General features: G+C 36.4%; 1 protein-coding gene and 1 pseudogene across 2 annotated transcripts; both read right to left on the minus strand.

The window, feature by feature from the left end:
• Positions 1-11,800: 11,800 nt before the first annotated feature.
• LOC145499674 (uncharacterized) lies at positions 11,801-12,564 on the minus strand (annotated as a pseudogene). Its single transcript, XR_014050969.1, has 2 exons — positions 12,321-12,564; positions 11,801-12,108 (listed from the first exon to the last, which is right to left on the minus strand). The product of XR_014050969.1 is annotated as an uncharacterized LOC145499674 (transcript).
• Positions 12,565-12,845: 281 nt separating this feature from the next.
• Positions 12,846-13,506, minus strand: LOC145499675 (uncharacterized). The gene is made up of 2 exons (XM_081479202.1): positions 13,346-13,506; positions 12,846-13,093 (listed from the first exon to the last, which is right to left on the minus strand). Exons 1-2 carry the CDS (start codon positions 13,482-13,484, stop codon positions 12,858-12,860), a joined length of 375 nt encoding a protein of 124 aa, XP_081335328.1. The 5' UTR covers positions 13,485-13,506; the 3' UTR covers positions 12,846-12,857.
• Between the last annotated feature and the right edge of the window lie 538 nt (positions 13,507-14,044).

The raw sequence follows: 14,044 nt of genomic DNA on the forward strand, positions 1-14,044 counted from the left end.
GGTACATATCAGAAGAACTAAACATCTCTTAGACAAGAAAACACTTTTATTACTTATAAATAGCTTCGTTTTCAGTAAATTGTTTTATTGTTCCTTAGTGTGGGGGAACACATCTAAACGTAATCTACACAAACTACAGTTGGTGCAGAACTTTGCAGCCAGAGTTGTATTAGGGTTAAGGAAGTTTGACCATATCTCTCAGGGTTGGAGATCTCTTAGATGGTTAGATGTTACAGAGAAAGTTTTATTTAATGATCTAGTTTTAGCATTCAAATGTGTAAATGGTCTAGCTCCAGATTATTTAGTTAAATATTTTGTTAAACATTCAGCAGTCCACAATAGGAACACAAGGGGATGTAATAGTTTTGTGGTTCCCTGATGTAGACTGTCAACAGGACAAAGGGCATTTTACTATCAGGGTCCAAGGGAATGGAATGGGCTAGCTGAGAATGTTAAGAATATGAAAGAAATTAACAGTTTTAAAAAGACTCTTTTTAAAAATATGTTTTACATGTATAAGAAATGATTGAATTTTTAATTTAAATTGTTATTGTAAATAAGTTTTTTAATTTCTAGTATTTTTTAATAGTTAGTTTATTGTGACTGAAAAGCCCTGTTAAAAGGAGTTCCAATAAAGTATGTATGTATGTATGTATGTATGTATGTATGTATGTATGTATGTATGTATGTATGTATGTATGTATGTATGTATGTATGTATGTATGTATGTATGTATGTATGTATGTATGTATGTATGTATGTATGTATGTATGTATGTATGTATGTATGTATGTATGTATGTATGTATGTATGTATGTATGTATGTATGTATGTATGTATGTATGTATGTATGTATGTATGTATGTATGTATGTATGTATGTATGTATGTATGTATGTATGTATGTATGTATGTATGTATGTATGTATGTATGTATGTATGTATGTATGTATGTATGTATGTATGTATGTATGTATGTATGTATGTATGTATGTATGTATGTATGTATGTATGTATGTATGTATGTATGTATGTATGTATGTATGTATGTATGTATGTATGTATGTATGTATGTATGTATGTATGTATGTATGTATGTATGTATGTATGTATGTATGTATGTATGTATGTATGTATGTATGTATGTATGTACATATGATTTAGCAAGTCTGGCTGCTCCTTATCTTTGTCTCCTACCGGACAACAAAAAAAGTAAAAGAGAACATTGATTAACACTTCAACTTGAATTTTCACCTTTAAACCATGAAATGACAAGAACCATTGATTTGATGGAGTTGATTCGAGAGTGTTTACTGCGCACAGCACAAAAAATCGCCTTTACCATGCGTCAAATGTGTTGTTAAAGGTTTTGTAAAGGCCTCCTTTGCACGCTTTTGACGATCTGACTCAAATCAAAGATCATCTTGAAATGAAAGGCGTGAAGGTCGTTTTTACTCACCTGTGAATGCCTTTGTTTTTAGGGTTAAAGGTGATCCTTTGATACGCCTTTACGCATTGTCAAAGGTGGGTTAAAAGTGTAATCAAATGTGTCTGCGATTCAAGTCAAAGGCTTGCTAAAGATGTGGTCAAAGATGGCTGTGACGCAGGTCAAAGGTTTGTCAAAGGTGCTCCGCGCGTTCTGCGCTCACGCGTCTCGCCCAAACTTCTCGCTTGCGCTCCTCTTTCACGATTCGCGACCGTTGATCATGTTTCGCGCGATCTACATCTTATATGCATTTTTCTGCTTGCTACGCTAGCTTTGTAGCACTACATACAAAGGATGCAATCATATCCCTACTCTTGTTTTATGTCTGACAAGTTTTGAAGATTATGTCATCTTTAATAAGGTTATTTTGTACCAAAACTCTTGACAAATGTTAATGGAAAAGCAGCCCGGAAAGATCATTGCACCTGATTTTAGGAAAATAATTATACTCGACTTAATTCATCTCAGTTTTAATTTTTTTTCCCGTTTTTATCAAGAGTAAATACCCTCAAGTACCTTACATAAATGCTTTGGGCTTCAGATTTCAAAAAGCCACGTTACAGGCTTGGTTTCAAACTACACGTAATGCGATTGATCATGAGGAAAACATTGTTCTATCTATTGTGAAAACAACAGTCAACAAATCTTCCATGCATGGTATAAAGCGCATTTATCTAACATTGAAGTACCATGGCTAAATTCTCAGTTACTTAAATTTACTACACCAGACTAGACAATAGAGAGGATAACTGCAAAATTTCGGGAAAGATACAGCAAACTTTGCACAAAAGTCAACTAGTGTAAAAGCGTCCTTTCCAGATGGCATGTACAGTCCGTTGTATGGAACTCCTAATGTTTTGGCAATTCTCCTTTTCTGCTGCTTGCACTTGCTAATTCTTGGATTATAAGTGGAATGGAATACAGTGTTTTCCACTTCTTTCTCATCAAAGTGGTTAAACTGCCTTTTTGGGGTCAATGCCAACTGAATCCCCATCCTTTCTAGGGAAGACACATTTTGACAAAGTCTAAGGCATTGAGAAAATTAATCAATGCATCTTCACTGGATAAGTCCATCCTGTCAACCATTGGTTATCCGCATTTGTCTAAACAGAAGCAAACAGACAAAAACGTTGGAAATGAATATTAAGGGTGAATCTTGGCATTCTATTCCTTAAAGTTAACCCATGGTGTTTTGCTAATATCACATTAATAAAAAGTGACCAATCAGATCATTACTCCTCCTCTGAATAGTTTGTGCTTCTGTCAATAGCAAAGATGTATTTAATTTTACCACAGATTTGGAATTTTAATCTTAAACTCAGTCCACTAACAAAAGAACGGTGCAAATAGTCTTGTCTGTAGTCCATAAACATATTTTTTCTCACGTGGTTGGTCTAAACGCATCACGTGACCAAATATGCCCCAGGTAAAACGGGCAAAATATGAGTAATATTCCTCATTTTCAAAAGATCCAGTGTGTTGCATAATATACTTCACTGAGGATGATTAAGACAATAGCTCCATATTTTGACTTTAAAAATATGTAAGGATATATGTCTTTGGCATTATGTGCTCCTCAAAGCTCACGGTTTTCCTTGAGCTTTGCTCTAAGAAAACCGTTTGCTAATCTGGGAACTGGCACTGTCTGTGGACAAATATTTTCATCAGAGTGCATAACGCTTTTCAGAGAAACACATGAGTCAAGGATAGAAGAGGGGACTTAATTGGTAACCTTTTTTTTGTATTTCTCTCCATTCTACTTAGAGATTTGGTCACACAGATATGTCATTAAGAGCCAGTTTAACAAGCTAATTTCACCGGCTGAACAAGGGCTTATCCCCAGCTAGAATTTAATAAGAGAACAAAGACTTAGGGTCATTTTGAAAGTGCACAGCTTGGCACAAATAAGCAAAAAGCCTAAAGCCAGTTTACCAGTCCATCTGTCTGCCTGTCTCTTACAGACATCTTACAACAAAGATCTTTTATGGTTGCAAAATAGCAATCTAAAAAACCAAGAAATATGACATAAACCATGACAAGAAATGAGGAATACACACACCTTTGGGAATAATGCTGTTCCTGTGTAATTTCCACAGATCTCTTCATGATCAGTAGTGCTATCTTTTTCCTTATTTTCCTTGTAGATCATATATGAGAAGGAGCATATAAACATATCAATATAATTGCACATTTGATTAGTGAACTGTTAGCAACTACTTGTACACTTTTTTTCCACTGAAAAAAATTCCTGAAATTAAATAATTTAACATGAGACATGCCTGCATGGAATCGCATAGCTGTTGCATTCATTGAAACAAAAATCCAGTGCAAGATGATGAATACAACCACTATGATTCCCAGCAGCCGCATCTCATAGAGGGAAATGGCCATTATCCAGACAAATTTGCCAACAAAATTGTAAATTTAGTAAAGCAAATAAAGGTCTTTGTCAATTTACTTTTACTAAGTTATTATCAAATCCTCTACGCCTTAAATTCTCTACTGATCCCATCAATAGTTGTGAATTAATCACATTATTAATTTTGCTTGAAAAAATTTGGTTTGGAAACCTGATGGCCAAACCAAAACAGTTGATATTGCAGACAACCACTCAAAATTTAGATTCAAAACTCAGCTTTTACCAATCAAAAACCAACATTTCCTGAGACTGGGTTGCAAACTTTGATTCATTTACCAAAAAGATTCCCATCCCTTGCATGTTTTCAATAACATTTTAATTTCTTAATTTTCGTCCAGGTGAGTCAGTTGATGTCTTTGTCCCGTAAGAAAGACAGCTTTTCCTCACTCAATGTCCTTAAATGAACCAAACAGAAACAACTTTTTTTCACAGAGTGATTAGCCTATAATAAAAATGATCAATTAAAATAGTATTAATAAATTATAGCCAGGTTTTTTAAATCTATTTGTATGCTTTCTTTGCTGGAAAAAGATATAAAAAGTTGTGGCTGAAGAAGTTATGAGATGGTCTATGCTACAAAATATAGAAATAACAAATGAATATTCCAGCCTTTTACTTACCAAAATGTTGTGATGTTTACACACTTTGGAGCACTGCATGATTAAACTGCATCTGAGTTGACTATGAACTACAGAGTTGCATATTGTATCCTCTCCCAATTTATTCTGTTAATATCTTCAGTTCTCCTAGAATGGCTAGCTGAGGCATGGCGGAAAAACTGTTGCTCATGCGCAGTAGATTTTGGTTTGTCTTCCCGCCTTTCCATTTTCAAAATGGCGGACGACGAATCAAAAACGAACACCTCATTGTCCTGGCTTTTGGCAACATCTTGCTCGCTCAAGGCAGTTACAAACAACTTGGCTACTTTGGGCAATGATCCGTGCTGATGTTTTGACTGTGATCGAGAGGATCGAAACGGTGTTGGCAGTTTTCTCAGGTGATAAAGACAGCTCTTCCGAAAGGAAACTTTCAGCTTTTTCAAATTCACCCGAGGTACCGTTTTTCCTTTTCTTAAGGTCGTGTCAAGTTCATTAAGGTTTTGAACCACAATTTCTTGTAGCTTGTTTAATTTTACGGAACATATAAAATATGACTTTTTTTTCGTGCTGATGAAAATTTTTAAATGCTATTTGTTCATGGACTTTTGTATCGTTGCCTGAAGACAGAAAAGTGGAGGACGAATTCGTAAGTAGTGCACACTAATGCCTAATTTTGTTATGTTTTTTGCTTGTGTGCCATTCATTCATGCTTTGTTTTGCCGCTTCAGTGGATGCCATGTTTGCCATGAGCTGAAAACTTGTAGTGAGCTTATAGAGGTTTAATATGGCATTGTAGAAAGTTTTATTGTATATGTAATACAGCTTGAAGGATAAAATAAATTGCTCTTTGTTTATGTTAGCCCGTGTTTGATATTATGGCTTATGCTACTTCGCACTTACTACAATTGTTGTTCTTTGGCTACGCAGCTTTCCCCACAGTTGCGGGCTTCGTTATTGCAAACATTTCTCCATTGTGTTAACGAAAAAAACAATCCGCCAAAAGGGGTTCTTGTTCCACTTTATACTGGGGGAACGTTCGTTTAGGTGAAGGCTTGTAGTTACATCGAAATTCAGTCAGTGTAAAACGCAGACTGTGCACTGCAGACTGCAGAGTAAGGGGGAAATACATACTGCAGACATTATTATAACTGAATCGTGTTTTATCGAGTGCTAACCTTAAACAGGCTAACTGGAGAAAATATTCCGGCTAACCCTAGGGCAGATACAGAGAAGGGGTTTCGAGATACGAACTGCCAAAATGCGGTCCCCTCTAGGGGGACCGGTGGTCCTTGAATTGGAAATGGGATTTCTGTTATTGTGAAGCCAAGTTAGCATGTTATGTTTTACTTCTTTTTTTTAATCTAGGGGGTTCAACCGAACCTGCCAAAGCCGCCTAGATTCTTCCCAGCTAACCCGAGTGACATTCAGTCTAACCCTAGAACTATTCAGGCTAAACTGTCACTTCTTTTAGCCTGAATAAGGTTGGTCTGTTTACTGTTAACACACAGTAACACTTAAAAAGTCTACAGTCTGCATTTTAACACCTGGCCTGCAGTCAAAAGTCTGCATCTTACACTGATCACATTGGAAAGCATGCCTTTTTGCAAAAAGCACCATTGTGAGAAAACACATGAAAACTGCACCATCCCTCCTCCCCCAATAGTAAGTTTAAGTCTTGTTCCAAGCAAATACCGTATGCCATCTCTCCTAGATACTTTTAAGGAGAAGGTTCAGTAGCCTACACTGCAATAAAATTCTACTGTTTCATATTGTGTTCCAGATAAATTCCATACCCTTGCAGACCCTGCCACCAAATTTTGTTTACTCCCTCCCCCAAGTGTTTCATCGGGGTATCCAAACACTGAGAAACAAATGAAAGCACGAGGCCGTAGGCCGAATGCTTTTATTGTTTCGAGGTGTTTGGATACCCCGATGAAACACGAAGCACGAGTTTTGCAAATAACTTCTCATGATCACTCTTAAAGAAATAATAAACAAAGACTTCCAATTAGAATTGTTTGCTGTCTAACATTCCTTCCTCGATAATTTCAATATCAATGATATTTTTTACCGGCGTAATTAATTTGCATTTATGGTGCGATTTAATTTATTCTGAGATGTGAAAGTTGCTGGGGTTGCCAGCATTTACAAGTTGTCGTTCAGTCAGGATGTATATCGCAAGAAAGTTGTTTGAGAGATTTCGGTAGCCGAAAAGTGTGGAGGATGAGAAGAAAAGTGTTGATAACGCAGCACCGAAGTCAACAGCTTATAAAGCCAAATGGTCGTGTAAGGATTTTGAGGAATGGAAACCACATCGATTAGTGAAGTCCTGTACTTTGGAACCTGGCGGTCTTTTTACCACGAAAGACTTTGAAGAAAGAGTGCGAACTTTGGAAACGGCCATTACAGATATGCCTGCATGCAGACTCAACTACTGGCTGTCGAAGTTCGTTCAAGAAGTAAACAATTCTTCTGGGGAACGTTATCCTTCCCGTTAGTTGTACTCAATTATTTGCAGACTGAAGCGCCACCTTTCTGATGTAAATGGAAGTGGTATTGGGTGTTATTTAACCTTTCATAATAATAATAATAATAATAATAATAATAATAATAATGGCATTTCGGGCAGTATATCCACAGGGTGGCTCTTTGCCTGCCCGATGCTAACTAAATTTACAATTGTAAAAAGGTTAAAAGATATCTAAGAATTTATATCTATATGTAAACGAGAATAAATTGTGTTTTAAGATATGCTAAAATAAATGAATAAACCTTTAAATAACAGCCACTATTCACCTTGATTGCAAAGAATAAATTACTGTTAAATATCGCATAAACTTCCACACCAAAATATTATGATCTACAAATTTTTAAGAAGTCAAATCCCAACCAAGTTGTTTACCAAGCCATAATTTTTCTGTCTTCAAACATTTTTCTTTATTAATTACTAGGGAATCCTGAAATACTTGTTCCATGCATTTGGTTCCGTAATTATTTCTTTTATTATTCCTTAATCTTTTTATGAAAGGGACATCATTTAGTATCCTCTGCAAGGAAGATGGCATTCATTTCATCCAGGAAAAAAACTCCTTGATGTTGATGTACATGGCCATGTCACACTGTCCCCAGCCAGAGAATCAAGTCATTGAAAGAGAGGAGGAGAGCTGTGAAAATCTGAGGTCTAACGGTGTAAAAAAAGAGGAAAAAAATGTAAAATTAAATTAAGCTATACTTTGGCTTCATCCTTTGAATACTTATTACATTGCAAGAAGAAATGTCATTAACTTAGTATCTGCACTCTTCATACATTATACAATACTGCATAGAGCATTGAAGACTACGCAACTTCTTTCAACCTATATTGTGAATACCTCAGTCATTTTGCTAGCTTTGTAACTGGGAAATTTAAATCATGTAGTACAACATAATCATGAAGTACAACAAAAGGATTGTTACTTCTTGAGGTTTCACTCGGTAAAAAATAAGTAAATAAAAACATTTCATTAACCTCATCATCAGACTAATTAAACCCAAAAAAGTCTGCCTTCAGGTCAAAAAATAATTTTACAAGATAACTTTTAAAAACTCTTTCAAAACAACGCAATTAGTCCATTCAATAACAACAAACCTTAGTGTACATCTGTCATATCAGATTCTTGCACCGCTGCAAGAACTTTTCAATTGTAGACAACACAAGCCAGAGGATATATCCAAACGTAGAAAGAAATGTGTCACCTTGAATAGTATGCTGATATCCGGACTGGACATAAGTTGGCTACGCTTTTAAAACATTCATTGTATGTAAGATTTATATCCTGAAATCTACAAAATTAAGCTCATTTGTAGTACAGTGTCAACGGTTTTCGTCACTTATTTATATGAACATGGCAGACAAAAAAACCTAATGGGTCTCTTCCCAGAGGCAAGTCAAGATATGACGGGTAATTCAAATGATAGCGAACAAAATCTTCAACTTTTCAAATGTAGACTCATCGAGCCAAAAAGTTTCCGAAGTCACACGAACTAGAAAATGTTGCCAATTGCAAAAATCAACCATTTACAGAAGGAAAGGAAGGAAAACTTGGCTTACCTTTTAACATAGCTTTCCATTATGCTGTGTTCATTGTGTTAAGTCATCTGTACTCCAGTATCTGCAGCAGAAGAGTATTGTAAATAAGCTAAGCAGGTGCTTCCGCTTGGCACAAAATGAACACGACACAAACGGACAAAATAAATCACAACACAAAGAATAACACTCAAAGAAAGAAACAAAACCAGGCTAACATTTGCAACATACTTACTTTTGCTTAATCTGCATTCTCTGCAACAAGTAGAAGTTCTAACTGGGTAAAAATCCACAATATTTCTTGTTGTTCGATGCTCCCGCTTGCAAAATATTCAGACATTTTCAAAACTCGTTTGCAGCCGCAAATTGTCAGCGGTGAGTGCTTGAGCATGCTTCAAGACAACGGATTTTTCAGCCAATCAGCGGTTTTTCTGCCGTGCTGCTAGCTGAAGGATAAAAACGTTCATAAGCAAATTTCCACTAGTCAGTTTTTAATTGGCATTTAATTGTCTACTGCTCAAAAGACCAAGACATGAAACCCTAAAACTGTTGGTACTATCCAAAGAGGTCACATAATAATATTATTATGAGGTCAGCTTTTTAATTTGCAACTAATGGCAAGTTTGATTTTTATCAAACATTGTAACAATTTCACCCACTAAAGATAAGCTGGATTATGTGTACTAAAGACATCCATGGTCAAGTGTCGATCAATACCCTTGATCGATACTCTCAATTGACACTCGATCAACACCTGATCGATACTCAATCGACACTCCGTCGACACTCAATCTACATTTCTATAACTCAGTTTTGCAAATGTCACAGGGTAAGTGCATTTGATCACCTGGTATGACACCATTCTTAGCCCAGGAGACAGTTGAAAATGTCAAATGCCTGGCAGGTTCGGGGGGTGGGGGGTGGCCAGGAGATAGTGGAGTTCCAAATGATTGATCCATAAGCCTGATACAACAAATATCAAAACATTTTTACTACAATTGCTACTGATCTTGCAATCTGATTGTCATCACAGTGGTCAAAATTTGTTGTGGACTCACTTGGCTGTGTTTCACAAGTCCACAACATTTTGACCACTGTGATGATGCGTATCATTGTCAATAAGAGTGCAGACCATGCTAAACCGCATTTGTTAAATTCACACCAGTGGAGTCATTTATCAACATCAATGAACAAACATCATAATTTCAACTGTGGCAACAAACAGCTTTTTTTATATAGAATGGTAACTAGAGACAAAAGCAAAAACTTATCCATAGATTAAATTTTCAGAGACAACAACTCTTTCAATGATATAATTAATATAATAATTAAGTCAGATCGAGATGGTTTGTCATGCATGGCTGACTGAGTTTTTCCTTCAAGGCAAATTTCTCTTACATTTACATGAGCTTTCTTTCAAGGGAATTGTTTAAGCTCAGAAATTACCAGAGGCATTGTGCACAACAATTTATACAAAGATAGGGTTAAGTTTAAGCTTAATTATTAAGTTATGTTTATTTCAAGCACTGATCATGCTAAAATCTATGCTATGACCCCAGGGGAGGTACTTTGGGAATTTTTGGGTGGGGATGTGCCGCTGGGACCCTGGAACCCTTAGCCTATACCAGAGCTAGTTCAGCTGAATTTTGCTAACCTGTACTAGAGTAAACTCTCTAAATCCCCCCATCTATCAACACTATTGAGGCTGATTTGCATAAATATAAACTTGCTGATTTGATTTTTTTATATTTTTGAGTGGCAATTCCTGGTTTCCTTACTCTAGATAAAATCTTCAACCAACCAGTCAGTTTTGTGAAAAATGATACCCTATTCTAGACCCAAACGCTCTGATTTATATACCCTATCCTAGAGTAAAGTGCTTGAAAACCATACCCTTCACGGCGGCACATACCTATATAGCCCATATATGGCAGTGCCCCCCCCCCCCGGGGCTATGACAGACACATCAATTTAATGCACAAGACTTGACTGAGCAAGGAAAAATATTATCTTTTTCAATTTTTGTAAATAAGTATATGTGAATTTAAAATAAAGTCTTGTCTTTTCTTAATGAAGAGCTTTGCTGATGAACTGAGATTCAGTCAAGTGCAATTAATCTTCGACCAAAATGTTTTCGCTGAGGATCTGTCCTGCTATGAATATACACAATTCATAGCTCTTTATTCCTTTATGTAGCCATTGCTGCATTTAATTTACTTTTTCAACTCCGTTATTCTCTGAACATTGAAAACAAATGAACGAAATTCAATGACTTACCTTTCCTGGTCCAAAACACAATGAAAATTTCACCAGAGCCACCATAATGAAGCCAAATGAAAAATGTCTGCTTTCCTCACAGCCGACTTTGTTGACCTTTATTCTCTCTCTGATTGGCCAGAAAAATGCGGGAAGCCGCTGGCAGCCACGTTTTTCCCGCTGTTTTCAAGCTGTTTTCTTGTGCCACCTCCAGGTCAAGTGAAAACTTTTTTATTGAAAAAATACACATTGGCAAGAAAGCAAGCTTTCATTTAATCGTTAAAACAGAAAAAAATACGAAAACGCAGGCTATTAGGGCATTAAAAGAGGAGTTGCAGGATATGGCCATATTTGACCTTGCCTTTGACATGACATGATGTAGGATCAAAGTTGTACAAAGCCATGGCGCCTTTGAACGCCTTTGACATAAGGGATCAAAGGTATGCAGAGCCATGGTGTCTTTGAATGCCTTTAATGCGCATCAAAACTTAAGTCAAAGTTCTTGACGTGTTTGACCTCACCTTTAACAGGGATCAAATGTATAGCAAATCCGTAAGATATTTGATTCCTCCTTTGACATGGGTCAAAGGTGGGGTCAAAGTTAACATCACATCACAAATATATCGGCAAAGCCATGACAGTTTTGACACACAGTTGACGCACGTCAAAGTTTGGATCAAAGCTATGATCATATTTGACCTTGACTTTGATCAGGATCAAATTTAGAGTAAATCCAATTTTTCGTACCGTGTGCTTTGCTGTTTGTAGAGGTTATCAAATCATTTTCAGGGCAATTTAGAATGAATAAATAAATAAGCACAAGGAAATTTTTCAAGGACTACAAATGTAGGGCGAGTGCAATTTGTAGTCTGGAAATTTTATTTATTCCAAAATGCAGCAGAAAAATCGTTTGATCTCTCGTTAATAAAATTCATGCAATTAAATTTAAACTTCTGCACTCAATTTCAACTTTAACTACTGTTTATACTTAATTAATGTGCTCTCAGCAGCATATTGAAGTTTTTGCAGGCATAATATTATCCACAAAACAGAAGTCTCTTGATTGCTTGCGTAGCTGATCGTGACATTGCTAAAAACAGCCAACCTTTTGGCTGCAGCAAGCTTGTCACATCGAGAGATGTTGTCCAGAACACTCCAAATACTTTTCTTATATTCTTTTGCTGGAATTGAATCTTTGTTGATATGTTCAACAGGATTTGTTGTGTCAGGACACACTGACCAGTTACAGGCCTCCATGTCTGTAAATGCAGTTGTGAACATTTCTATAGAGAAGCATAGAGTAACAGTTAATACTGGACTATAACCCTACCTAACCTGGGGAAGGATCGTGGAAGAAAAATAAATACGAAGATGAAGATGCACGCATAACTGTTATTACTATCAACAGCAAATAACTTTCAATTATAACTTATAGCATTAACTCAAAGGCGTTTGTGGCATCATGGGGAATTTGAAGAAAATAAAATGAACTTACTCAAGTGCTCCTCCCTTGTCCATCACCTTTTCCAATTGTGCAGCTTTTTCCAGTTATCATTCTCTAGGTCTCTCATGTCATCTGGAAGAAGGTGTTTTACAGTTGTGATGTTCAGATCTCCGGCAAGTACATTCAAGATTTTGTAAACGTCATTCTTTGCATTGGACATGGCAACTTTATATGCCAGCAGACAGAAACCTCTTATAGATGAAGCTGTGTCGCACACTCCGGTACTAACTTTCATTACTGACCTCTTCCCATGTGGCTGCCAAAACAATTTTCAATGTATCACTTCAAAATTGCATTTTTCGTCCGTTTTGGTGTTTAATGCGTTGGAGAAGAGGCTAAATAGCTGAAGTACTTCAACTATAACAGTGGAAGGGCCTCCGATAATTTAGTATTTTATGTCATTTTTGGTTAGCAATTGTTTCTGAGGATGTTCTTGAACAGACACTCCACCATAGTATGGTAGTTTTCATCTTCATTTGCACCATTACTTTCCCCTAGGACTAAACATGGAGTTAAATAATTCTAAGACTAATTTGAAATATGTACCTTGCAACCTCTAAGTATCTTGTCTGCAAAATCTCGACCAAGAACATCCTGAAGGCCTTCTGCTTTGGCATCTGGAAAATCAGCAGTGATGCCTAAGAGCTCTTTGCCATTGTCAAATGCTGGGCATTGCCTTGTCGTTCCTTGAACGATGTGTGTGAATGTTGCCGCATGTGCTTGGGAGGTCTGCCTGATCGAAAGAACATGTGCTACAGCGACCCCTATTAATTAAACATAACAAACGTTTTTACATATTAAAATATTAACTCCCCAATAATCTCAACAAGACAATTAAACTTTCAATTTTACGCTTAAACCAAACCAAACATAGAATTACCCTCACCATTCATAAAATAAACACATGAAAGAACAGTAGCTTTGATATGATACACTAAACATTTTTTATAAAGCAAAAAATGGAACAACTAATGTAAGTCACGGACAAACTGGTATGCTTCACAGCCTATACTCACATTCTAATATGAGATAGTCCAACGCAACTATGTTCAGCAGGTACGGGAAGAGATCATTTTGAGTAAATGTTATGTTGATGTTCAAGAACTCTGATTGACCCATAATTTCTACCTGGGTAAGGATTCTGAAAGAAGGCATATTTTTTGTCACCCATCAATAGATAAGGTAAGTCAGACATCGGTTAGGGATTTGACAAACTTGCGAGTTCCTGCGAGTTTCCTGTAAAAAAATATGTAAAAGAGGTTTTAGCACAAAATGTTTACACCATTTTACTTTGGCTAAAGAAGAATTGTTTAATGTGCACCACAAAACTAAGGACAATCGATTCCAGCAACCTTTTTGCAATGTTAGTAATCACTACAACACTTCACCAAGATCTCATTTATTGTACACGATTTGTGTCATTTTTGTTAAAAATTGGTCTGGTTAGAGGGGCCACATACCTCCTTTTGTGTCATTGTAAACTCACTGCCTTATTTCCTTTTCAAAATTGAGGATTGGCGAAAGGCTTTTGGGTAGGCCAAGTAATCCACCGGATGCTTCCATCGCGCTACCTCTGACCTCTCTCACTTTTGAAATGTTCATCGCCACCACTGACAAAAATTCGTTTTTGTACCATCATCATTGTCATTGTCATCGTATCATCATCAAAATCATCATTATAATTTTAATCAATATTCTCAATGTTATTTTTTTTT

This window comes from Orbicella franksi, chromosome 10, assembly GCF_964199315.1.
Source record: "Orbicella franksi chromosome 10, jaOrbFran1.1, whole genome shotgun sequence".
In the NCBI taxonomy this organism is placed as follows: Eukaryota; Metazoa; Cnidaria; class Anthozoa; order Scleractinia; family Merulinidae; genus Orbicella; species Orbicella franksi.